The following is a 24,840-nucleotide window of genomic DNA, read 5'->3' on the forward strand; positions in this document are numbered from 1 at the left end:
CAAATTCCGGGACTGCTTTTTGTTGCTAGTCTGCCCGATTGTTCTTTTTTATAATGAATACGTTCTTTATATACCTGGCTGCAACCAAATTTCCCCTGGTGGGATAATTAAGTTTGACTTGACTTAATGGGAGAGGGTGATGGGTAAATGCACCAAATTGAAGGAAGAAGCCTGTTGAAGGGGAAGAATTCTAGATCCTTCTCCCTCTCATTTTCTCCACTGTAAAGGCTCATTAACCTGAGAGGGGCTTTAGGCTATGCTGAGCCTCAATTCACCCCCAAAACAGCACCATATGCTGAGCCTACATTTACCCCCAAAACACCACCACAGTATGTGGGGGGTTTTAGGCTATGGTCACACATGCAGGAATGCAGGCGTATGACCACTGCCTGCCAAGGTCATAATTCATATCTTCTCATGCTGAATGTGGGCAGTGCAGGATGTGACATCAAGTGGGGCCAACCACACACACTTCTTTGCTATTGGTTGAGGCTGCAGATTCGCCAGTCAAAAGGTCCCCAAAGTTGGGGTGTCCGGGTAGCGCAGTGGTCTATTCCGTTGTCTACCAACATGGGGATCGCTGGTTCGAATTCTCATGTTACCTCCGGCTTTGTCGGGCGTCCCTACAGACACAATTGGCTGTCTCTGCGGGTGGGAAACCTGATGTGGGTATGTATCCTGGTCGCTGCACTAGCGCCTCCTCTGGTCAATCAGGGCACCTGTTTGGGGGGAGGGGGAACTGGGGGGGAATAGCGTGATCCTCCCACGCGCTACATCCCCCTGGTGAAACTCCTCACTGTCAGGTGAAAAGAAGCGGCTGGCGACTCCACATGTATCGGAGGAGGCATGTGGTAGTCTGCAGCCCTCCCGGATTGGCAGAGGGGATGGCTCGGAAGAGTGGGGTAATTGGCCAGATACAATTGGGGAGAAAAGGGGGGGGGGGGATCCACAAAAAAAAAGTTCACCAAAGCTGAATTCCATGCAAAGCGAAGACGTTAATGTCTTTTGCTCCTGGAAGCAAATGTTCTATTCGCCCCTTTGCTCGAATAGAATGGACGTTAACAAGAGGTGAATACTCGCCAATGTTAATTTCGCGCATGTGTGACCGTACCCTTAGTCTTTAATCTGTAATCCATGTAGGCCTGGCTCATTGGGGGTAGCAGGGAGAGGCATCTCTATACAACAAAAACAAAAACAGCCACGTCTGCTGCACCACCTTTTATTTCTGGAGTTTTTGATTGCTTTTTCTTGGTGATTGCAGAGCCTTCTTCACCGCAACTCCACAGAGTAGCACTTCTAGTTGAAGAGTTCATCTGCACTCTGAAACTGATTGCTTGCAGAGTGGCGGAGAACTTTTATAAAAGAATGCTTCGGCTGCATATATGTAATTACAATGATTGCTAGGTGCTGTAATCGTGTACAATTACCACTCATTGGTTTGGATAATTTGAGGATTAATACTCCTTTCTGCACTTTTTGCATGCTAGACCTTGTCAGTTTTTCAGTCACAGACATTCGGAATACAATGAAATAAGTCTATAACACAAATGTGACAACATCTTATAGTTCACAGCAATACAATAAAATCTTACGGTTTGAAAATTTTTTTTAAATAACAATATACTGTATGATTATACACAATTAAAACATGCATGATCTGCGGAATACCAAATGTTTCACACCCTTAACACACTTTGTCAGCCACTATTAGGGATGGGTATCAAAACCCGGTATTAAATGGGCAGCGGTGTTAAATTATTAAAGTCCGTAGTATTGATAAAATCCGACGTTAACAGTTCTGCTATCGGTATTGGTGAAATTAAGAAAATAAATTTCCTATTTATTTAGGCTACATTAATGTTATCTTGCACCTTTTGTCCCACCAACTCTTTCTAATTTGCAATAAGACTAAGACATTTGTCTACGCTGCATTTTTGCTATTGATGATGATTAAAAGTAACACTGTCCAGACATGAGAGAATAAAACAATGCTAATTCTGTTCTTAATTTGTTTTGATTCTTTCCTCTTTAAAAAACAACAAAAAGAATTGATAAAGAGTACCGTTGAAGTACCGGTTCGAGCAGTATCAGTAAGAGTAGTAGTACCATTAAAATCTTAATGATAGCCATTGCTATCCAATGCTTTTATGTAACATTTTACATTTTCTCAATAAGCAGAGCACTGTTATCAAAAGAGACAAGTGAGTCAGCCATCATATTTTTGTGTGCATCATCATAGAGGCACCTTACAACACTGAACAGTAATAGTAATATCCTAGCCAAGACTGCAAGTTATTTCCAGTGAAATGAGTATAACAGTACCACAGATATATCACCAGTAGTGACAAGAGTAACAGTAATGGGTCTTTCAAATTGCAAATTAACTGGACAATGCCACAAATCAGGATCTCAGTTATACTTCGAGACCATCTACGGATTAGACCGGCACTGGGTCAAGAGCACTCGAAGCACAAAGTTGTAATATTTCTCAATTTCAGTCGAGCGCACAACTCGATGTTGTCATATCGCGTTTCCACCAACTAATAAGAATAAGAGGGGGTGGGACTAGTGAGGAGCAAAAGCTAAGACCTGTTTTGTCAAGTCATAGCAGAAAACCAAAAACAAAATGGATCAATTATCAGCGTTGATAACAGAAAAAAAAAAACAAACAAAAAAGTTAATTTAAAACTCATGTCTTCACAATACCAATAATGAGAAAGCAGGAGGAATATCTCTCTTGTGAGGAAATGTATCTCATCTACTGAGCATCTCCTGTAAGCACTAAGCATCTGCTCTTCACACTGTTTTCCATGCACGTACCTCCAGTCCCAACACCTGGGATTTGTGGTTTCTTTGAGAGGAATTTTTGCTGGACACATGGCCTAATTCTGATTGTGTACAGTAGGCATGAGGCTTATAAGTGAATATTTCATGCAAAAGTTACAAACAGTTCTTAGGAAGGAAATGGTAATCATCTGGGAATGACTCAGTGGGCTGAAAACCAAGTTGTTCATTTCACGTAATTGAAATTGTTAATTTTTGTTTTTTTTTGTTTTGTTTTAATTTCTTTGTTTTCCTTTCCAAGCTTTTCAAGCCTCGCTGGACATATTCTAACTTTAAAGCCCTGCAATCAGTATTTTCCTTTTTTGCCTTTCAAATTGCACCAAATTTCCTCATCCTCCCAAGCTAGAGATGAATGACTCTAGCTAATCACAAGTATGTCAATGAGTGAACAAGTGAGTTGCTTCACATGTTCACCCAAAAAAAATTTTTTTTTAAAAAAGGGGGGGGCGCTTTTCAGTTCTATAAACAGAGTTCAGTTCATGGGGTTTAGGGTTAGGATTTACGGGGAAGGTAATTCTGCATGGTTGGGGTTGCAGGCTTCATCTCTCACCCTCCAACCCAGATTTCCCGGAAGCGAATGAATCTGAAATAAGATGCGGTGGTGCTGTCAGAGGCGGAGAGATTATTAGGCAGAATTCACAGCGTACCGTTGTAGCATCTTTCACAGCAGACCTACTCGTGTTAATCCTAATGCATTTTGTACTGTCCAACACTCTTTTTTTTTTTGCGAACAGACATTTTTGGAAGGGGACACGTTTGCATATTTTATGCTCTGCTTCTCTGCTGTCTTTCAGTCTTCTGCAGTCACAGATGTGTACACACACACACATGCACACACACAAAGTTTCAAACAAAAATCCAACAAATGGCACTAAGGCACGCTCAGCGTGACGGCTAATGCCTCCCACTGACACTCTAAATCTGTGTCCAAATGATGAGTGCTTCATCTTTCTGACAGACTGCTGCTCTCCATACCTTTTCTGAGCGACTCTGAAAGAACACTTCACCTGCCACGCCTCCCATCCAGAGCTATATCAAAGCTGCAGAGGCTACGGAAACTTCTACGTCCGCGTACCTCTTAGTCTCTTCCTTTGCTCTAACACACCTCTATACATTTTCATTTCACACATCATTTGCAACCCCCCCACTCCCTCTCTTCACTCTATCACCCTTGTATTTATCCTTTCATTCCTGCCCACCTTCCTCCCTCCGAATCCACAACTCTCTTTACCTTCTGCTTCCTTTCGTCAACATGCTCTCATCTATTCATCATCTTCAGCACTCGGCCCTCCTCTCCCGGACCCGGTGGATTTCCGCCTTAACCCTCTTTCATAGAATAGACTTGTATCAATCTTGCATGTGGAAGTGCAGGAGGCAAGGAGAGGGGGAACCCTCACATTCAACCCACCCAAGGTGCACCTCTGACCTCCTTTGAAGGTGGGAGGGGTGGGGCGGAGGTACACTACCTACTGTTGGCCTTTGTTTTCTCATGTACCCCCATACAACAACCCCCCCCCCTTCTCAACTAGCTGTCAAGACAGGTTTGAAAAACTGCAGAAGAGGAATAAGCCTTGATGGGTGGAAGACGTGGACTCTTTGAGGGGCTTCAGTGGAGACTCAGTCATGGAGAGTACAGAGAGACAGGAAGAGGCATTCATCTTGGTCGCCCTTTGTGAAGGGGTATCGAAAGTAGAGTTCTTCCAACAGGCAGACGGTTCAGAGACAGGGTTGAGACAAGGTGAGTTGGTGGAGGGGAGGTTGTGGGTGGTTACCTCAAGACAAATACAGTAGAAAGGCAAAAGAGAAGAAAGACTGCTGGACAAGCAGAAGAGTAGATGCCATATAAGGCTGCATACGTTCTGCCACTGGTATTAATGGCAATATTTGACTGCATTGCAGACTGTAATGACTTCATTTAAAACCTTGCTTCAGAACTAGGAAATGAATCATTCTGTTCTACAAAGTTCAACAAAAAAAAAGTCAACAAGAATCCTAAGAACTAGCCTACTTGGCTGACAAGATAATATGCAACACTGTTGGGCGTCCAGGTAGCGTAGCAGTCTATTCTGTTGCCTACTAACACGAGGATCGCCGGTTCGAATCCCCATTTTACCTCCGGCTTGGCTGGGCATCTCTACAGACACAATTGGCCGTTTCTGCGGGTGGGAAGTCGGATGTGGGTATGTGTCCTGGTCGCTGCACTAGCGCCTCCTCTAGTCGGTCGGGGCGCCTGTTCAGGGGGGAGGGGGAACTGGGTGGAATAGCATGATCCTCCCACACGCTACGTCCCCCTGGCCAAACTCCTCACTGTCAGGTGAAAAGAAGCAGCTGGTGACTCCACGTATCGGAGGAGACGTGGTAGTCTGCAGCCGTCGCCGAATCAGCAGAGGGGGTGGAGCAACGACCGGGACATCTTGGAAGAGTGGGGTAATTCGCTGTACACAATTGGGGAGAAAGGGTCTACTTTTGGTGTCCAGAACCTGCACTATTACTATACTGTTACTTATCTTGTTCAAAAGAATGAAAAGATGAGGCCACATCTAATGCATTGTATTGCACTCTTACACCCAACAAGTGCAATAAGTAATTGTGCAAGAATAGATATAATAGACTTATGTGCAATTTCTCTGTACAGAATCTCACCACTATTATTTATTATTCATGATCATTTCTTGTCCTGCTCACATGTAATGTTAATACCATGCCATCTTCACTATCCTCCAATGCACTCTTCTACAATGTACAGTGCAATATCTTACATCTCCAATAACATGCCCCAGCACTGGTACAATTTTATCTTTGAGGATCCCAGTAGTATCTTTTACTTCTGTACAATACTACTTCATGCCTCACAGCGACTGGACTCATCATGGGCCTACTCATAGCATACCTGTATTACAATACATCTCGAATATTGGTCATACTTGGATCAGTACATATACCAAATCCAACGTTTTATCAAATCCTTTCATTATAATTACTGCATTTAAATTTCCTTGTAAAAATTTATATACGTGTAGCTGAGAGCAACGTATAACAGACTCTCCCCGTGGGCCTAGTATGGTCTAAAATGTCAGCCAGAAAATACAGTATTTATAAATAGCTATGTGTAAAACATTTGACAGACATGTTAAAAGTGAGGAGAGAGGAGCTTGAACCATAGCATCCTTGGACCACAAAGTGGGGTTTAAAAAAAAAAATCTCCCCGATCTCAGAGAAAAAAAATCTTGCCGTTAATCAAAGTCTCATGTGTCTATGTGCATAGCTATATGGCTTCAACATAGGATATATTAACTCAACAACCTGTGTTATCAAATCTCACTACCTTCATATACTTTGTTCAAACCGTATCAAACATTTGCAGTAAGAGTGAATTAGGACATGGTTCATGCAAATCATGACTAATGCAATGGGATTATTAACACAAAATTGTTATAATACCAACATGAATGGCAACATCAGTGCTTTATTCATGGGGATACTCGTTAGTTCTGGCATCAAACCTATAGCTATGACATGCAGTTACAAGGCACTCTCTTGGAAAAACTGCCAAAATACCATTTAACAACCCAGGTTCTGGGCATCTGGGTGGTGTGGCAGTCTATTCCGTTGCCTACCAACACAGGGATCGCTGGTTCAAATCCCCGTGTTACCTCCGGCTTGTCCAGGCATCCCTACAGACACAATTGGCCGTGTCTGCGGGTAGAAAGCCGGATGTGGGTATGTGTCCTGGTCGCTGTACTAGCACCTCCTCTGGTCAGTCAGGGCACCTGTTCAGGGGGGAGGGGGAACTGGGAGAAATAGCGTGATCCTCCCACATGCTAGGTCCCCCTAGCCAAACTCCTCACTGTCAGATGAAAAGAAACGGCTGACGACTGCAGCCCTTCCCGGATTAGCAGAGGGGGTGGGGCAGCGACCGAGACAGCTCGGAAGAGTGGAGTACTTGGCTGGGTACAATTGGGGAGAAAAGCCCCCCCCCCCCCCAAAAACCCAATCCAGGTTCTGACCAACGCTACTATGAACAGCAACTCATTATCAGTGAGCCGGATGCTCGGAGACAGTTGTACGGATTCCTTGACCTTCAACATACAGTAGCTCACTTGGCTACAGCAGGAAAGAACCACTGACCTTCTGGTAAGGGGACACTCCCTCAACACCGTTATACCTGCTGCAATCGAGACTCTTTTCATCTCAACGAACGTCGAAACCTATCAAACTCATTCAGTAAATCTGTCTTATTTATGATTTGAGGTTGATGCAAGGGGTTACATCAGGAGGGGTGTGCACTGAGAGCCGGTGATGGAAAAATACCACATTTAATCTTTTAGCTCAATGCGCAGCCCCTAAAATAAGATTCTTAGCTGGGAATGGCTCAATGGCTTTTGGTGACAAAGGGAGGAGGACAATGAATTTGAGAATTGTGATTATGTGGCATTTTTGTTTGTTTTGTTGTAATGAAATATTAATCCACAGCAATAAAACATTGATGTGATGTTGGTAAATTGGGTGCAGTTTCTTCAACAAACTATATTTGTGAAATGGCTTGTTTTTTTTGTTTTTTTTTGAGAGAGAGAGTCAAACACAGAAGCTCTCTTCAACACGATATTGCAGTTCTCTGTATTGGGTCATTAATTAACAGTTTCAATAAGGAGCAACACGGTTCCATTGTCAATTTCCAAACCCCACTCACCCTGCCTTTACATTTCAGAGAAGCCTTAAAAAAAAATCAACGCACATTTGCAGCTCATTGAAACATATTCTGTCACACACACACACACACACACACACACACACACACACACACACGAGTCATATCACCCTGAAAACTTTATCACATTTCCAGCAGCAACTGGAAAGTATATCTACTGATATGGGAGAAAGACCTATATTATCTTTTTACAATGGTCATATCTGAACCGTATTTTCAAAACATCTCAGTGTGAACACACACACACACACACACGTGCGCGCATATGAAGAAAAAGGGTCTTTGGATGCAGTGCTTCTGATCTTCCACATGCTAACAAACAACAGATAAGAGGGTTGGGGAGGCATCTTATCAAGCACGCCTCATTTTAAATAGTGCTCATGTTGGACAGAGGTGCAGAAAACCCGTTGAGATAGGCTGACAAAACAAGGAAAGGGAAGACAATATGGAGATAAGATGGAAGTAAACAATAAAGGTCTGGTAGTAGCCAACGGGTGATTCAAGTATAGTTGCGGTGCAGGAGTCTAACCAGTATAGACCCATGCGTGGCCACGGAACATCCATCCATCCATTATCTTAACAGCTTATCCCGCTCAGGGTCGCTGGAGCCTATTCCAGCAGTTATTGGGCTGCAGGCGGGGAGACACCCTTGACAGGTCACCAAGCCATCACAGCGCACGTGCGCACACACGCGCACACGCACACACACACACACATTTATTCCTAGGGACAATTTAGTATGGCCAATTCACCTAACTTACATGTTTTTGGACCGTGGGAGGCAACCAGAGCCCCCGGAGGAAACCCAAGCAGACACAAGGAGAACATGCAAACTCCACACAGAGGACGACCCAGGATGACCCACCAAGGTTGGACTACCCCGGGGCTCGAACCCAGGACCTTCTTGCTGTGAGGCGACCGCGCTAACTACTGCGCCGCCGGGCATGGAACAGACAAGTACAATTCAATAACTGTGTCAGTAATGCAAAAGATGAGGCGACAACTCACCAGACTCAATATCAAGATGTTCCATAGCTATAAACATCGGAATATAAGGGATGAAAAAGAACGTAAAACACCTGCAGATGGGTGTCCGGGTGGCGTGGCAGTATATTCCGTTGTCCACCAACACGGGCATCACCGGTTCGAATCCCCATGTTACTTCCGGCTTGGTCAGGCGTCCCTACAGACACAATCGGCCGCGTCTGTGGGTGGGAAGCCGGATGTGGGTATGTGTCCTGGTCGCTGCACTAGCACCTCCTCTGGTCAGTCAGAGTGCCTGTTTGGGGGGAGGGGGAACGAGGGGGAATAGCGTGATCCTCCCATGCGCTACGTCCCCCTGGTGAAACTCCTCACTGTCAGGTGAAAAGACGCGGCTGGTGACTCCACATGTATCGGAGGAGGCATGTGGTAGTCTGCAACCCTCCCCGGATCGGCAGAGGGGGTGGAGCAGCGAACGGGACGGCTTGGAAGAGTGGAGTAATTGGATGGGTACAATTGGGGAGAAAGTGGGGGGGGGGGTTTAAAAATACATGCAGATAAATGCCAGTCAACTTCTGTAAAGGCTGCAGGAAAAGAGAGCCAGTGTGATGTGAAAGCCTTTACAGAAGCCATTCGTTTAGTCATTCTCCAAACCGCCTATCCTTACGCAGGGTCATGGGGATGCTGGAGCCTATCCCAGCAGTCACTGGGCGGCAGGCGGGGAGACACCCTGACAGGCAGCCAGACCATCACAGGGCCGACACACACATTCACGCCTAGGGACAATTTAGCATGACTGATTCACCTGACCTATACATGTCTTTGGACTGTGGGAGGAAAACGGAGCACCCGGAGGAAACTCACGCAAACTCCCACACAGATGACGACCTGCGACGACCCCCAAGGTCGGACCTGGGGTTCGAACCCAGGGCCTTCTTGCTGTGAGGTGACCACGCTAACCACTGTGCCACCATCCCACCCAATATAATCTAACAATAATATAATATATTATCTTATCGTGCGATAAGACAAAGATGTCCAATTTGCCTGTTTTTTATTCCTTCTTGTCACACAAATTATGGCTGTACATATTAAAAAAGGTCAGTTCCAAGGTATTATGACCTTAAATAGAGAATTTAAATTATCCAAACTGGCTGATGATACGACAATATTTCTATCTTATAGACATGAGGTGACCAAAGCAGTTAGATGTACTGAGGAATTTTCTGCTGTGTCAGGTTTGAAAATGAAATTGAGCAAATCTGTTCTATTACCACTCAAGGAATGTGACCTATCAGAAGTAAATGGTATCCCTGTGAAGAACACGGTTACATACCTGGGTGTTGTCATCAATAAGAATGAAAAATTCGCAGTAACTTAAACTTCAGCCCTATAGTTGAACAAATAACGAAAAACTTTAATATGTGGTTGATGAGAGATCTTTCATTGAATGGTAGAGTTTTGTTGTCTAAAGCTGAGGCCATTAAAATTAAAAAGAGAAACTTAAAAATCCAAATAAGACTGATCATTTGCAGCTGAGTCTCATTCCAGACATACAGCATAAAATCTTTAACTGCTTAGAATGACCTTAATAAAATTTGCAGTGGGATATCTGCTTTAACGTGCTTATTGTGATTTGCTAATAACCTATTATCAAGGAAAATCATTTCGGGACTAAGGACAGCAAAGACATGTATATATATATGCACATATGTCATTAGCGTCTTCAACACAGAAAATATGTCAGAGAGAGAGAGGAGAGAGAAAAGAGGAGAGAGAGTGAGAGACAGAGAGAGCGAGAGAGACAGAAAGAGAGACAGACAAAGAGAGAGTGAGTTTGTGTGGGTTTTATTTCTTTTCTTTTTTTTTGGTGCTCATATCCATCCATATTCCCTCTCGAGAGAAAACATCAAACACAAAGTGGTATTAATAAAATCTTATATGGCATTATGCAGACTGCTTATAGTGGGGGTCAAGTCAACATTGTGCAGAGGCCATTAGACAAAAAAAAAAATTAATCTCAAAAACCAGTGGTGGACCGAGAAGACAATCAGAAGCTAATTAACGTATGTGCGACTTGACCGCACCAATTACACCAAATGTGAATGTTTGCCATGAATATACAGTGTTTGTCCCACTAGAATTGGAGAGGCATTGTGTATGGTTGGCAAATAAGTCGTTGAAATAGAGATGGATCAAAATGTCTCTTTTATTGCAACAATAACAGGGAAGAGTCTCATCCCTTCTGGAAGCGATAAGTGTTTCTCTCGTTTCCGTGATATGGGTGGGCGCACAAATCACCGTCAGCTGCCAAAGACTGAGCCTCAATGGTTTTACTGTAAGTGTAAACTGTCAAAGCAGAGCCGAAAAGCTGAAATAAAGGAGTAACCCTCCTGTCAACCATCAACAGCAGTGTCTATATTTCACTCCATCCATCTTTTACCCAGCCACCCAAGGATCATACAGCCAGTTCCTCCTTGGCGCAGGACTGGATGCCTGAAGACGCTGAAGAATGGCCAAATTTCATTCTGCTCACTATCTGTCCATGATACTAACCTATCGCTTACCATGCCAGAGATGGACAGGCAATAAAAGAAAAGATTCGAGAAGGGTAAACCCATGGCTGCTGAATGTCAAAACATGCGACTTAAGATTCTGTGCACTCGCTCTAACTGGGTGGATCAGAGACCATTTCAAGTTTTCAGAATCCTGACCTTCTCAGATACTTTGAGGCAGCAAGGAGAAGGAATACAAAAGGGGTTTGGTTCTCAGCCAGAAAAAGTCTATTTCTAAGTCTGTGTAGGCTTAAAGCCCTTCTATACTTACCCTTACGCTGTAAAAACTTGTTTTCCAGGCTGCATGAAGCCGTCTAGGTTCCATACCGTGCCGACAGCTACGGCAGATCAGAAAAACAATTGGGAGGTCTATCTATGGCCGACCTGGCTGGGGGCCAAACCAGGGTAAGGTCAAAGGTGACAGACGCTTCGTGCCTTTGTCTCTACAGGGTTAGAGTGAGTGAGTGTGCGTGTGTGTGTGTGTGCTTAGGTGGGGTCACAGGGTGGTTATTGGCAGTATGGTGAGTGCCCTGCTCTGGCACAGGAAACACTGCAAGCACACAGAGCGCTGCTGCTATGGAGGAGAGATGACCTCTGACCCAAGAGCTGGCAGGAAACATGACATGCCAGAATTATACTTGCTGTAAAGCGTACGCACACAAACACACACACACTGAATACATCACTCATTTAGCACTGGGACAGAGACAGTGGTGCGTGTTGATGGAGGATACCAACGGAGATAACCTTTGGACCAGGAAAAGGGAAGGGTCTACCCACCGGCAAGGAGGAAGGTGATGAGGCAGGTCTCTTTGGGCATGTAGAGTTTGAGACGGGAGCCACTGAAGACATATTCGACCACCGCCTCTGAACGGCCCGCTCTCTGGAGGAAAGGGAGGAACTGCTTGGCCTTCTGTGTCTCCTAATTGAGAAAGAGAGAGAGAAAATATGGAGTAAAGGTGGGATGAAGCACAGAGTGATGGACAAAGAAGGGGGGAGGGGTAAAATTAGCACAAAATGTCTACCATGTTTGATCTACCAACACCATTCATGTTTTCAGTACTTTTTTTTCTTTTTTTGGGGGGGCCCCCCCCCCTTTTTTTTTCTCCCCAATTGTATCTAGCTAATTACCCCACTCTCCCGAGCCATCCCAATTGCTGCTCCACCCCTCTGCCAATCCGGGGGGGGCTGCAGACTACCACATGCCTCCTCCCATACATGTGGAGTCGCCAGCCCCTTCTTTTAACCTGACAGTGAGGAGTTTCACGGGGGGGGGGGCGTAGTGCGTGGGAGGATCACGCTATTCCCCCCCTGCCCCCCCCGAACAGGCGCTCCGACCGACCGACCAGAGGAGGCGCTAGTGCAGCGACCAGGACACATACCCACATCCGGCTCCCCACCCGCAGACACAGCCAATTGTGTCTGTAGGGATGCCCGACCAAGCCTGAGGTAACACAGGGATTCAAACCGGCAATCCCCGTGTTGGTAGGCAACGGAATAGACCGCCACGCCACCCAGGCGCCCCCGTTTTCAGTACCTTTAAAAAAATCAACCGGGAGTCACTGCAATGTTAACTTATATAACTGTTAATTTAGTTTATCAGTTGAGTTATAGTTTATTGACCATTTGTAATGATAAAAAACTGTCTCCTGAGATTTAAAAGATGAAGATCTGAACTTCAGTTGGCCATCCAGAGAAACCATCGTAGAGATGAACTTTGTGGACTTTGTTGCTTTGGTGGAGTTTATTTTAAGGTAGTGCTAATAGTTCTTCACCAGCAGAAATGTGTGCACACGTCTCAAGCAAATCCCACCAGGAACAGATTACACACACACACAACTGTGCTCCAATTTGCTGTCTGTGAACGATACAGATCTCATCACCGGTTGGAAAGTGGTCTGATGCAGACTTTGGTTTTATTGACGACAGAATCCCATGGGGCTTTTTCCCCCAAGACATCTCTCCAAATCTCGGTCCGGCTTAATGAAGTCCACCACGCCGAGCGGCGTGTCTGGAGCCCTAGCCGATAAAAAACGATTCACTCCTTCTCTGCCCTCTGTCCCCCATCTCTCAGGGTGAGTCAGCGGTTTAATGGCAAAGCCCAGGACAAAATTACAAGCGGAGCTAAATCATGTGTATTCAAGCGGGGCTGGTGAATCGGTGGAAGGGGAGATTCATAAATTAAAGAGATGTGAAAAAACACAACATGCTGACTGCAAGCACGAGCGGGGAGGCGCTCAGACAAGTGAATCATGAGCCTGGAGAATTAAAACAGAGGATTCAGAGCAGAGAAGAATGACCGAGATCCTGTAGTATCTTGGCAATCCAGGTAGCAGCTAGAGAGGTGTGTGTGTGTGCTTAAGTAATGATACAAACCTCAACACTAATCAACCAGTGTTTGATTTCTGTGGAAATCAGGATGGATTTTACACTCTACCTTTGCTGTGCTCTTGTTGGCGTGGCATGATAGCAACCCTGTAGAATGAATCCAATCTATACTTGAGCAACGCTTTCCTTCTTATAATATTGGTCATGTAGGCAGCATGGTGATGTTGGTCACCACCTGGACACTGCTTGGCATCCCCCTCATCAAATTTTCTTTTTTATATATAATGCAGTTGGTTTCTGCTACTGTGTAACTGTATTGTTCGTGATAATACGTGGAGTGTCTGTTGTTGTCCACTTATGCCTTGTGCTTCAGAGTTCAAAGTGTACCAAAAACAAATTCCACTGGCCTTGGTCATGTGACTAATAAAACAATCTATAGCTTATAAGGTCATATAGTTTTGCTATCCTGTTCTAATGTCATATCCTTCTCTCAGTAAGATGTGACTATTTTTTTTTTTTTACATGGTGATGCTAGTTGTGTGGCTCAGGTCCCGGGCTGTTCCGGTGGCATCCGGACACGCCTCATCATATTCTTCATATATTTTATAATTCCATTATAATTCTTTCATCCTCTTTCGGTGTTGTATTGTGTAAATTGTGTAAACACAGCATCCATTGCACGTTGTCCGTCTTGGGAGAGAGATCCCTCCTCTGTTGCTCTCCCTGAGGTTTCTTCCTTTTTTCTCCGTTAAAAGGTTTTTTTCAGCGAGTTGTTCCTTATCTGATGCAAGGGTCTAGGGACAGGATGTTGTGTTGCTGTAAAGGCCCCTGAGGCAAATGTGTATTTTGTGATATCGGGCTATACAAATAAAATTGACTTGACTTGGTTTGGGATGAGGTGGGCTTTAATCAGCCAAATGACCCCTTCGGGTGGAAGACTGTAGGAACAAACAAAATGTTTGCGTTCCCACGCGCGACTGAACTGCGCGGTCTGTCAAGTCTAACTTGGGGCAGAGGAAAGGAGAGGACCCTCATTACGCAACCTCTAGAGGAGAGGGGTGAGTCACAGAGAATGAGAGAGAATAGAAAGATAAAAAAGGGGAGCCATAACCACGGGTCTAAGTACTATATCCACTCTCCTCCCACCACCTCTGTTCATCTTCCTACACTATGCGATTATAAACATATCGCCACTCTATTTGTGACTGCATCCCACTCACTGTACATAATCCCTTTCTGCAAACCTTGGGCACTAGGCTCAATGATGCTGACGTTAGGGGACTCTGTGTGTTTGCATGCATTTGTGTGTATTTGGATGTGCACATGTACAGCTTGTGTGTGGGCATGTATCACAGAGGGGGAGAAAGAAAGAAAATAGGAGTAGGGGGGTTGATGAAGGGGGGAACATACTGCTATTTTGGTCTTTTTATTAGAACACTCATTACCTTCACCGAGCCAAATCAGCGGAGTACACACACACCCCGGGCTCTCATACAACGGTCTCCAGGCAGGAGGAACTATGTATAGGGTCTCTCTCTCTCTTGCTCCTATTCTTGTGTGTGTGTTGTTCCTGAAAACCGGCAAGGAAATTAAAACTGAAACCGGACTTGGCTGGTGAGGTAACGGCCCCTGTAAGAGATGAGGTGGTTTTTAAAGGGATGTTCAGGTATGTACACATGGGTTTGACCACACAACACTGTAATAGTGAAATGCAAAGAAGCCCGTTTACATTACGGGGTTACACCGGGTAAGTTTTTGCAATAATCAAGTGGGGGCGTCCGGATAGCGTAGCGGTCTATTCCATTGCTTATCAACATGTGGCTCGCTGGATCACATCCCTGCGTTACCTCTGGCTTGGTTGGGCGTTTCTACAGACACGATTGGCTGTATCTGCGGGTGGGAAACCGGATGTGGGTATGTGTCCTGGTTGCTGCATGAACGCCTCCTCTGGTCGGTCGGGCGCCTGTTCGGGGGGGAGGGGGAACTGGGGGAGTAGCGTGATCCTCCCACGTGCTACGTCCCCCTTGTGAAACTCCTCACTGTCAGGTGAAAAGAAGTGGCTGGCGACTCCACATGTATTGGAGGCAGGTGGTAGTCTGCAGCACCTCCCTGGATTGGCAGAGGGGGTGGAGCAGCGACCGCGACAATTCGGAAGAGTGGGATAATTGGCTGGATACAACCCCCCCCCCCCCCAAAATAAATCACTTGGGCAATATGGCCTCCAGTTAACTCTACTGTGACAGTCAAACGACCAAATGTATTCAAGTCAATGAATTATTGACCTTCCTTGTCCTAGGTCACTGTAGGACTGTTCGGAGTAAATTTAGCTGGATGAATAAGGGAGTTTTTTTTTTTAAGTATAAAATGCTTCGTAGCCCTTGTCAGAAAAAAGGGGGGGGGGGAGTACAGGTCTGCACATTCAGCACATCAATTCCCTGCCATAATTAATTTTACAAGGTTCGCCAATTTATCTGTCCTGCTGACACATTAAGACATCGGGAGCTGAGAAAGACTGGAATTAGGAATTGAACAGCCCCCCGCTACATCTCATAGCTACACAATGTGAAAGGAGCCATGGCCAGGAATGCTAACTTTTAAAGAGCATGGCACGTTCCACAACAAGCTTCAATGTCAAGACTTCCATACTGAATGAAGCCTGTGAAACTCATGTTAGGCATAAAGGGAACTTGATTGAATTCATCAAATGTGTCTCTGTAGTGCCAAAAAACGAAATGGAAGTCAGTCGGAGACTTAATTTATAAATGGGAACAGTGCAATGCAATTACCACTAAAACAGACCTGATTTGGCCTCAATCCAGACTCATACTGGCATAAAAGGCCTTGACTAACAAAGCTGATCAGTAATTTATCGTTTGTTTAAATGGTCTCTGGAATAGACTGGAGATATGATCACCGGATCTCAAGTGTGATCTGGCCAAAAACAAAACTTATCTAAACATAATGGAGCATGATTCTTCTTCTTCTTCTTTCAGCTTGTTCTCCGTTTCTCAGGGTTTGCCACAGCGGATTTTATAGTTTCTATCAGTATCCTGTAGGGCACGACACCAATGGCAGCCGTTGTCAACCCGAGCCTCGACCAATTCGGTATGGTCTTGTCAATCCACATAATGATTTGCCAAAATTTTATGTCGGATGTCCTTCCTGACACAACCACTAACCCTGTGGACGAGGGCACAGGTAAAGCGCTAGACGCCATCCCAGTATTCATGGACTTGGTGGGACGATGGCGGTGCTAATTCACATTTGCAGCAGCCTGACCCAGTACATTGGAATGATTTATATATGTCTCTTTGCTGTTGGATGATGACTTATGTGTACTGTAAAGTTTAATGTAGGTTTTTGCTATTTTTGTTTGTTTTGTTTTTCTCTGTCTTGTTTTTAAATGTATGTATTAAATGTATTGTTTTTATGTGGACCCCAGTAAGACTAGCAGTGCTTTAGGGCACAGCTAATGGGGATCCCGATAAAAAAACAAATAAAAAAATACCGTTGTGGGAAGATGGCGGTGCGAACTTACGTTTGTGGCAACCTCACCCAGTACCGTCCATGCAGTCTTTGCCCACGTCTGCGTCTAAGTTTGTGTTTTTATTTGATGGCTAGGAGAGCTTGGTCTGCTGCATTCTGTGGGCCCAGGGACCACGGCCCTGCACGGAGCTGTGCCCGAAGAGGAAATACCGAGGTCAGTCTGACAGGACGCGGAAGCGGGGCAGGCTAAGCTAACTGCTAGCCCACGCAGACCGGCAGTTCCGATAACACCGAGGACGGTCTGGCGGCGGTCTCGCCTAGCGTTGACTGTGTTTTTGGTATCGTCGTGTGGAGTGCGGGGAGGTGTGTCGAAGGTGTCTGGCTGGGAGAACTGGCGTTGAATCGGCTGGGGGAGCCTGGTCTGCTGCGCCCAGTGGGCCCTGGGACCGCGGCCCTCCCTGGACCTGCGCACGGAGGGGAAACACCGAGGGCAGTCTAACAGGACGTGGGGCAAGTTAAGCTAACTGCTAGCATGCAGACCGGCAGTTCCGACAGTCATCCTGGCATTCATTCTTCTTTAATTTTTTTTGTAGTTCTTGTAGTTTTTAGACGTGTTTTTGTCTTTGTGTTGCACTGCTGTGGGCTGGGGAGAAATTATATTTTGCTGACAAAGTGTTCCTTATTCCTGACTTGCGCCCATGCCTGTCACCCCATAACGGAGCATGATTAACTACATCAAAAATCAGAGCAATGACAGCTTTAGGGTACACAATATGGTGACATGTAGAGCATCTTATGTCATTTGTTGCAATTTGTTTTGGGAACAGGGAAGAAAAAGGTTGACATACATTATTTTTCTGTGTTTCTCTTTCAACGGCTTACTGTCGCTCCCTCACGAAAATGAGCCATTTCACAGTGCTTCAGAGGCACCGAGTTAATGAAAATCTCTATAAATGACTTTTCAACTAAGGTATAAGGTTATAGGCATCATTTAAACTGGGGAATTTTGATCGTGGCCCATTTCGTCCCCACCACTTTTTGAAAGCCTTTAATTAGTTGAACTTAATTAATAGAAATTCACTGGTACATCTCATGTCATTAAGAGACACCCAATATGTTTACTGATTGGTAAATCTAAATCGAAACACTTGTGTTGCTCCTGTGCACTCATAATTATGACGCAACAACATAGCTTTCATGTAGACAAGAACACACCCCCAGGGACATAACATTGCCCATCAAAAACTGATTGCCGCCCGCGGTTTCCACTTGCCAAAAAGTGACTGCAGCTCCCATCTTGTGACTGAAAGGTTGTTTCTGCTTCAAAATGACTTGATTTCATTCATGAGGGTTAGATTTTAAAGATTATAGCTCACCCAGTCCTTTTTACCAGTTGAAATACCTTTAAAGGGGCAATACAATCTATAATATGCACCTTTGCCCTTGCCAAAAAGGGATTGCAGTTCCTGCTTTGTGACTGAAGGGTTGTTTCTGCCTCAAAATACTACTACTGCTACTACTTTTGGCTGCTCCCTTTAAGGGTTGCCACAGCGGATCATCGGTTTCCATTTCTTCCTGTCCTCTGCATCTTCCGCTGTCACACCAGCCACCTGCATGTCCTCTCTCACCACATCCATAAACCTCCTCTTTGGTCTTCCTCTTTTCCTCTTTCCTGGCAGCTCCACATTCAGCATCCTTCTCCCAATATACCCAGCATCTCTCCTCCACACATGTCCAAACCATCTCAATCTTGCCTCTCTTGCTTTGTCTTCAAACTGTCCAACTTGAGCGGTCCCTCTAATATAATCGTTCCTAATCCTGTCCTTCTTCATCACTCCCAATGAAAACCTTGGCATCTTCAACTCTGCCAACTCCAGCGCCACCTCCTGTCTTTTCATCAGTGCCACTGTCTCCCAACTACATACAAACCACAATTCCAATGAAGTTGGGACGTTGTGTAAAACGTAAATAAAAACAGAATACAATGATTTGCAAATCCTTTTCGACCTATATTCAATTGAATACACTACAAAGACAAGATATTTAATGTTCAAACTGATAAACTTTATTGATTTTTTGCAAATATTCACTCATTTTGAATTTGATGCCTGCAACACGTTCCAAAAAAGCTGGGACAGGGGCATGTTTACCACTGTGTTCCATCACCCTTCCTTTTAACAACACTCAATAAGTGTTTGGGAACTGAGGACACTAATTGTTGAAGCTTTGTAGGTGGAATTCTTTCCCATTTTTGCTTGATGTACGACTTCAGTTGCTCAACAGTCCGGGGTCCCCGTTGTCGTATTTTGTGGTTCATAATGCGCCACACATTTTCAACGGGAGACAGGTCTGGAATGCAGGCAGGCCAGTCTAGTACCCGTACTCTTTTACTACGAAGCCACGCTGTTAACACATGCAGGATGTGGCTTGGCATTGTCTTGCTGAAATAAGCAGGGACGTCCCTGAAAAAGACGTCACTTGGATGGCAGCATATGTTACTTCAAAACCTGTATGTACCTTTCAGCATTAATGGTGCCTTCACAGATGTGCAAGCTACCCATGATGCCATGGGCACTAACACACTCCCATACCATCACAGATGCTGGCTTTTGAACTTTGCGCTGATAACAATCTGGATGGTCCTTTTCCTCTTTAGCCCGGAGGACACGACGTCCATGATTTCCAAAAACAATTTGAAATGTGGACTCGTCAGACCAAAGCACTTTTCCACTTCGTGTCAGTCCATCTCAGATGAGCTCGGGCCCAGAAACGCGTGTTGTTAATATATGGCTTTCACTTTGCATGGCAGAGTTTTAACTTGCACTTGTAGATGTAGCGACAAACTGTGTTAACTGACGATGGTTCTCCCAAGTGTTCCTGAGACCACGTGGTAATATCCTTTACAGAATGATGTTGGATTTTAATGCAGTGCCGCCTGAGGGATCGAAGGTCACGGGCATTCAATGTTGGTTTTCGGCCTTGCTGCTTACGTGCAGAGATTTCTCCGGATTCTCTGAATCTTTTGATGATATTATGGACTGTAGATGATGAAATCCCTAAATTCCTTGCAATAGTACGTTGAGAAATGTTGTTCTTAAACTGTTGGGACTATTTGCTCACGCAGTTGTTCACAAAGTGGTGAACCTTGACCATCCTTGCTTGTGAATGACTGAGCCTTTCGGGAATGCTTCTTTTATACCCAATCATGACACTCACCTGTTTCCAATTAACATGTTCCAAACAGATGTTTTTTGAGCATTCCTCAACTTTCCCAGTCTTTTGTTGCCCCTGTCCCAGCTTCTTTGGAACGTGTTGCAGGCATCAAATTCGAAATGAGTGAATGTTCGCAAAAAACAATAAAGTTTATCAGTTTGAACATTAAATATCTTGTCTTTTTAGTGTATTCAATTGAATATAGGTCGAAAAGGATTTGCAAATCATTGTATTCTGTTTTTATTCACGTTTTACACAACGTCCCAACTTCATTGGAATTGGGGTTTGTAACATAGCTGGTCTCACAACCATCTTGTAAACCTTCCCTTTAACTCTTGCTGGTACCCTTCTGTCACAAATCACTCCTGACACTCATCTCCACCCGCTCCACCCTGCCTGCACTCTCTTCTTCACCTCTATTCCACACTCCCTGCTACTTTGGACAGTCGACCCCAAGTACTTACACTCACACACCTTCGTCACCTCTACTCCTTGCATCCTCACCATTCCACTGTCCTCCCTCTCATTCACACAGGTATTCCGTCTTCCTGCTTCAAAATAACTTGATCTAAATTTTAAAGACCCTGTTACTTAATATTTAAATGAATATAAAAACTGAATATTTACATATATAAACTGATACAGCATTAATAGGTTGTGTGTGCTCCCACGGACAGCAATCAGTTTTTTGGCAGACGATCACTTTTTGGCACGACACCTGTCGCAATCCAACTAAAAAGGAAGGGACAGAGTTTATGAGTGGCCTTATGCAGCATGTCAGACCTGTTAATAGAATAAAATTTCAAATTGAAGTTCAATGGAAACGTCACGGGGGGATTTCGCCTCGCTCTTCATTAATGTGGTGAATTCTTTGCCCACATGGATCAAGGAAAAGCAGACACAGGTACATTGCTTTTGGAAAGTAATCAAGCAACTTGCTATAAAAATGACTATAGACACCAAAGAACACTGTACCAAATAGAGAATTTTTAGTGGTCCATACGAAGGCAAGACTGGTTTATTAATAAGCTTTGATATGCATTTGCCAGTGGCACGGTGGCGCCTGCGGCACAGTGGCACAGTGGTTAGCGCGGTCGCCCCACAGCAAGAAGGTCCTGGGTTCGAGCCCCGGGGTAGTCCAACCTTCATGGGTCATCCCAGGTCGTCCTCTGTGTGGAGTTTGCATGTTCTCCCCATGTCTGCGTGGGTTTCCTCCGGGGGCTTCGGTTTCCTCCCACAGTCCAAAGACATGTAGGTCAGGTGAATTGGCCGTACTAAAATTGTCCCTAGGTATGAATGTGTGTGTGTGTGTGTGGGCCCTTTGATGGCCAGGCGGCCCGTTCAGGGTGTCTCGCCGCCTGCCGCCAATGACTGCTGGAATAGGCTCCAGCATCCCCGCGACTCTGAGAGCAGGATAAGCGGTTCAGATAATGGATGGATGGTGCATTTGCCAATTGTTGGGGCTATTTTAATGGTAGCTAGCTATCCTAGCTAAACGAGGGTATTACAGGCAGCAGCTGGCAACAGAAAGTACCTGGTGCTAGATAGCTAATGTTATCTAAACTGGTTGTGTATTACAGGCAACGATTAGATAAATACTGGGCTATTTTGAGTACAGTCAAAGACCGATGCCTATACCAAGGCCAGCCGATTTCATATTGGTATTTAGCAGGGATAGGATAAGTAACTACACAGGTCATTTTGGTAGCCTGAACCTTTACTATTTCCTATGCTTGCATTCGTCTCTGGGATATCCTTCATCTATTCTAGGGACTGTATTGCACTTGGCTATCAGTGTCTAACGTCAGCATGTTTGGGGGCTGACAATGGTGTCAGTTCTACCAGTGACAACCTTGTTGATGTCGGCACAGATGTCAACATTACGTGTTTCTAACGTGCTGCAATATGGCTTGGAGTAGCGATATCCATAGGTCTAACATGGTCTCAGTATTTGGGAAAACACATACAGGTGGTGTGCTTGACCTACATAACTTAAGACATGTTGGTTTGTGTGGCTTCCATAAACTTTTTATTATTTTACATGACATTGGCTTTCAAAACACTATAATAAAAGACGCAAATGAGTCTACCTTACCAATATGTATTATGTCATCCATGTAAGCAGGTTAACGTTATAGCATCGCAACACATCAAAAGCGCAAGTAGCTTTTAAAGGTGATTCTTAAAGGGATGCCGTTTAGGGCTGCACAATACATCGAAAATGTACCTTCATCGCGATATCAACAAAGACTGCTTGAGCTGCGATAAATGGTATATGCACGTGCCATGCAGTTTGTGTTGACTCTGGTGCCCCCTTTTGGAAAAAAGGCGGTAGTGTCACGTGTCTTAGTAACAACAAAATATAATGTCCATCCATCCAAATGTAAAACATAAAATTCTAACATTAGTTACTCCCGCTGTAAAACTGGTAGGACATCAGTTTTAAATGGAGACTGTTACGTAATCATTTACAATATAAACTCCTAATAGCTGCTATATTTAAATAGGCCTAGATGTTCTGTTAAAGTGATGAAGAAACTGTATTGCCATGCAACCAAGTTGGTGATGTTTGTCCATTGTCTATCTAGCGCCTGTAGCCAGGTGCATTTTTTTTTCAATAAAACCATGTTGCTGGAATGGAAATACTACATTTCATTTTTTTTATTCAATGTGCATAGGCTGTTCATTGTCCAGGGTCTGTGTTGGCAGCAAACTTAAAGCAGAAAGACATGAAAACTGTATACTTCAATATTTGTTTATTTATCGCGAGTCATATCGTCATCGCAATATTCAGCAACGTTATCGCATATCGCATGTTTTCCTAATATCGTGCAGCCCTAATGCCGTTTACATCTGTCGGCAGTATATGGCCCACTGAAAAAAGGTGTGAACACGTCGAACTCGTCGTTGTCCTCGGCACTTTTCAAAACAAACTGATGCCTGTGCATGGGGTTCAACTGTTTTATGTTATAATTTTCCTAAAAAAAGAAACAACTATTTTTACCTGTGTTAATTTGATGTTGCTCAATAAGGAAAACCTATTTTACGGAAAATCATTTTGTCCAGACTGTAAACGCAACAGGTTTGAAGAGAACTGCAGACACAAATTTGGCCCTCGATACCGTGGCACCAAGGGAGGAAAAAAATGACTAAACCGTAAAGTTAAAATTAGCGAGCAACTGCTACAGTAGTGAATTATGAAGACAGTTTAAGTGTCACTATCGGCGCTACAGGAAGACATTTCATTTGATCACAGTTTGTGCTGCTCTGGACCCCTGACAGGGTGGGCTGAAATCAAGACCGCAGAGCCAAAGCACAATGGGACACCATGTGTGCTGTGTGTCATGCAGAGTGTGTGTGTGTGTGTGTGTGTGTGTGGAGTTGCTGCCTAAACAGGTAGGCGATTTGCAAAAATAGTGTCAAGAGGTAGGGGAGGAGAAAAAACGGGGGGGAAATTATATTTGAGGGGAACTCTGGATATTTTAAAAGTGGAATTTTGCACCCAAAAAAAGTAAAAAACCCTGGAAAGAAAATGCGAATCTCTCAACGCACGCAAAATGTTGGGTGCAGGGAGAAGGACAGAATAGAAACGAAATAGGAACTGGGAGATGATATTGTACCCGTCAGCTGTTACTTCTAACCACAACACTTTACGGGGATCCAGTGTTAAAGCTAATTTTTATTTGGTTAGAATTCACAATCAAGCTTCATTAGCCCGACGATACTTCCGCCGAGCCCCTGGGCATACGTAAACAAGTTAGGTCTGAGCAGCACTGATGGTTTTATTAAATGGCGGTGATTATTTTTAGAGGCTGCTTCGTTGCTTTAATACGGGGGTGGCGGGAAGGGTATAGAGATGTGTGGCTGTGGATGGGGCATGTTGGGGGGGGGGGGGGGGGTAGAGATGAGGATTGCAGATCATCCGTGGAGAATAACTGCCCGCGATGGAACAAGTTGGTGGCGTTTCAGCGAAGTGGGCTCTGGATGCAGGCATTGAGTGGCGGGGGGTGGATGCAAATGAGTTCACAGTTAATTAGTGCGGGCCGTGCGCGAGAGGGAGATGATGCTGATCCTGGATCGTGCAATCGCATGCCTGCATATTTCTCCATGTGACATATTGCTCATTTCTGTGTGATGTGCACACACACAGACACACACACACACACAAACCAGACGCTTACCCTGAGATATCAGCCACCCTGTGGATGGGAACTTCTTTCTTGCTGTGCAGCCCTTTCCCGTTCTTGATGGCCCTACAATCAATCAATTAGAGCACACACAGGTCAAAAATACAACTCAGGCATCAACATAACACAATGACAAACTATAAGGCTAGCGGGCAACTGGAGAGATGGGAGCTCTGGATGTAATCGCCCTGGATAAAAAGAGGGGCCCGTTCTGCAACAAAATGGGTAAATGGCTTCATACCAGTTCCTTAACTGTCATTTTGGCTCAACTAGAAGCGCTGGAGGGGGCCATTTTTCACAGGGGGTAATCTGAAAAGTGGAAATGGACGTGAAAGAATGAGACACATGGGGGGTGGATAAGTTTTCCTCAGAGCTGGCTGTGGGGTTGGCAATATGATAACCAGGGCAAGTGATGGTTGATGGTCACTGGAAAAACACCTCGAGGGCTAGATGAGATGAAGATGACTATAGTTGGTGCTGGTGGCATCATGTCATCGTGGGGTCACTAGAATGGAGCCTGTGCATGTGTGTCAGTCAT

The 24,840-nt window shown here is 44.7% G+C and overlaps 1 protein-coding gene across 1 annotated transcript in view; it reads right to left on the reverse strand.

The window, feature by feature from the left end:
• Window positions 1-24,840, reverse strand: part of snd1 (staphylococcal nuclease and tudor domain containing 1) — a 293,087-nt gene that overhangs the window by 196,819 nt on the left and 71,428 nt on the right. Inside the window, exons 14-15 of the mRNA XM_056276098.1 lie at window positions 24,296-24,368; window positions 11,869-12,010 (exon numbers count right to left, since the gene is read on the reverse strand). Coding sequence (XP_056132073.1) covers window positions 11,869-12,010; window positions 24,296-24,368 — 215 coding nt within the window. The remainder of the gene's footprint in view (window positions 1-11,868; window positions 12,011-24,295; window positions 24,369-24,840) is intronic.

The sequence above is a fragment of the Lampris incognitus genome, chromosome 3, assembly GCF_029633865.1.
Source record: "Lampris incognitus isolate fLamInc1 chromosome 3, fLamInc1.hap2, whole genome shotgun sequence".
Lineage (NCBI taxonomy): Eukaryota > Metazoa > Chordata > Actinopteri > Lampriformes > Lampridae > Lampris > Lampris incognitus.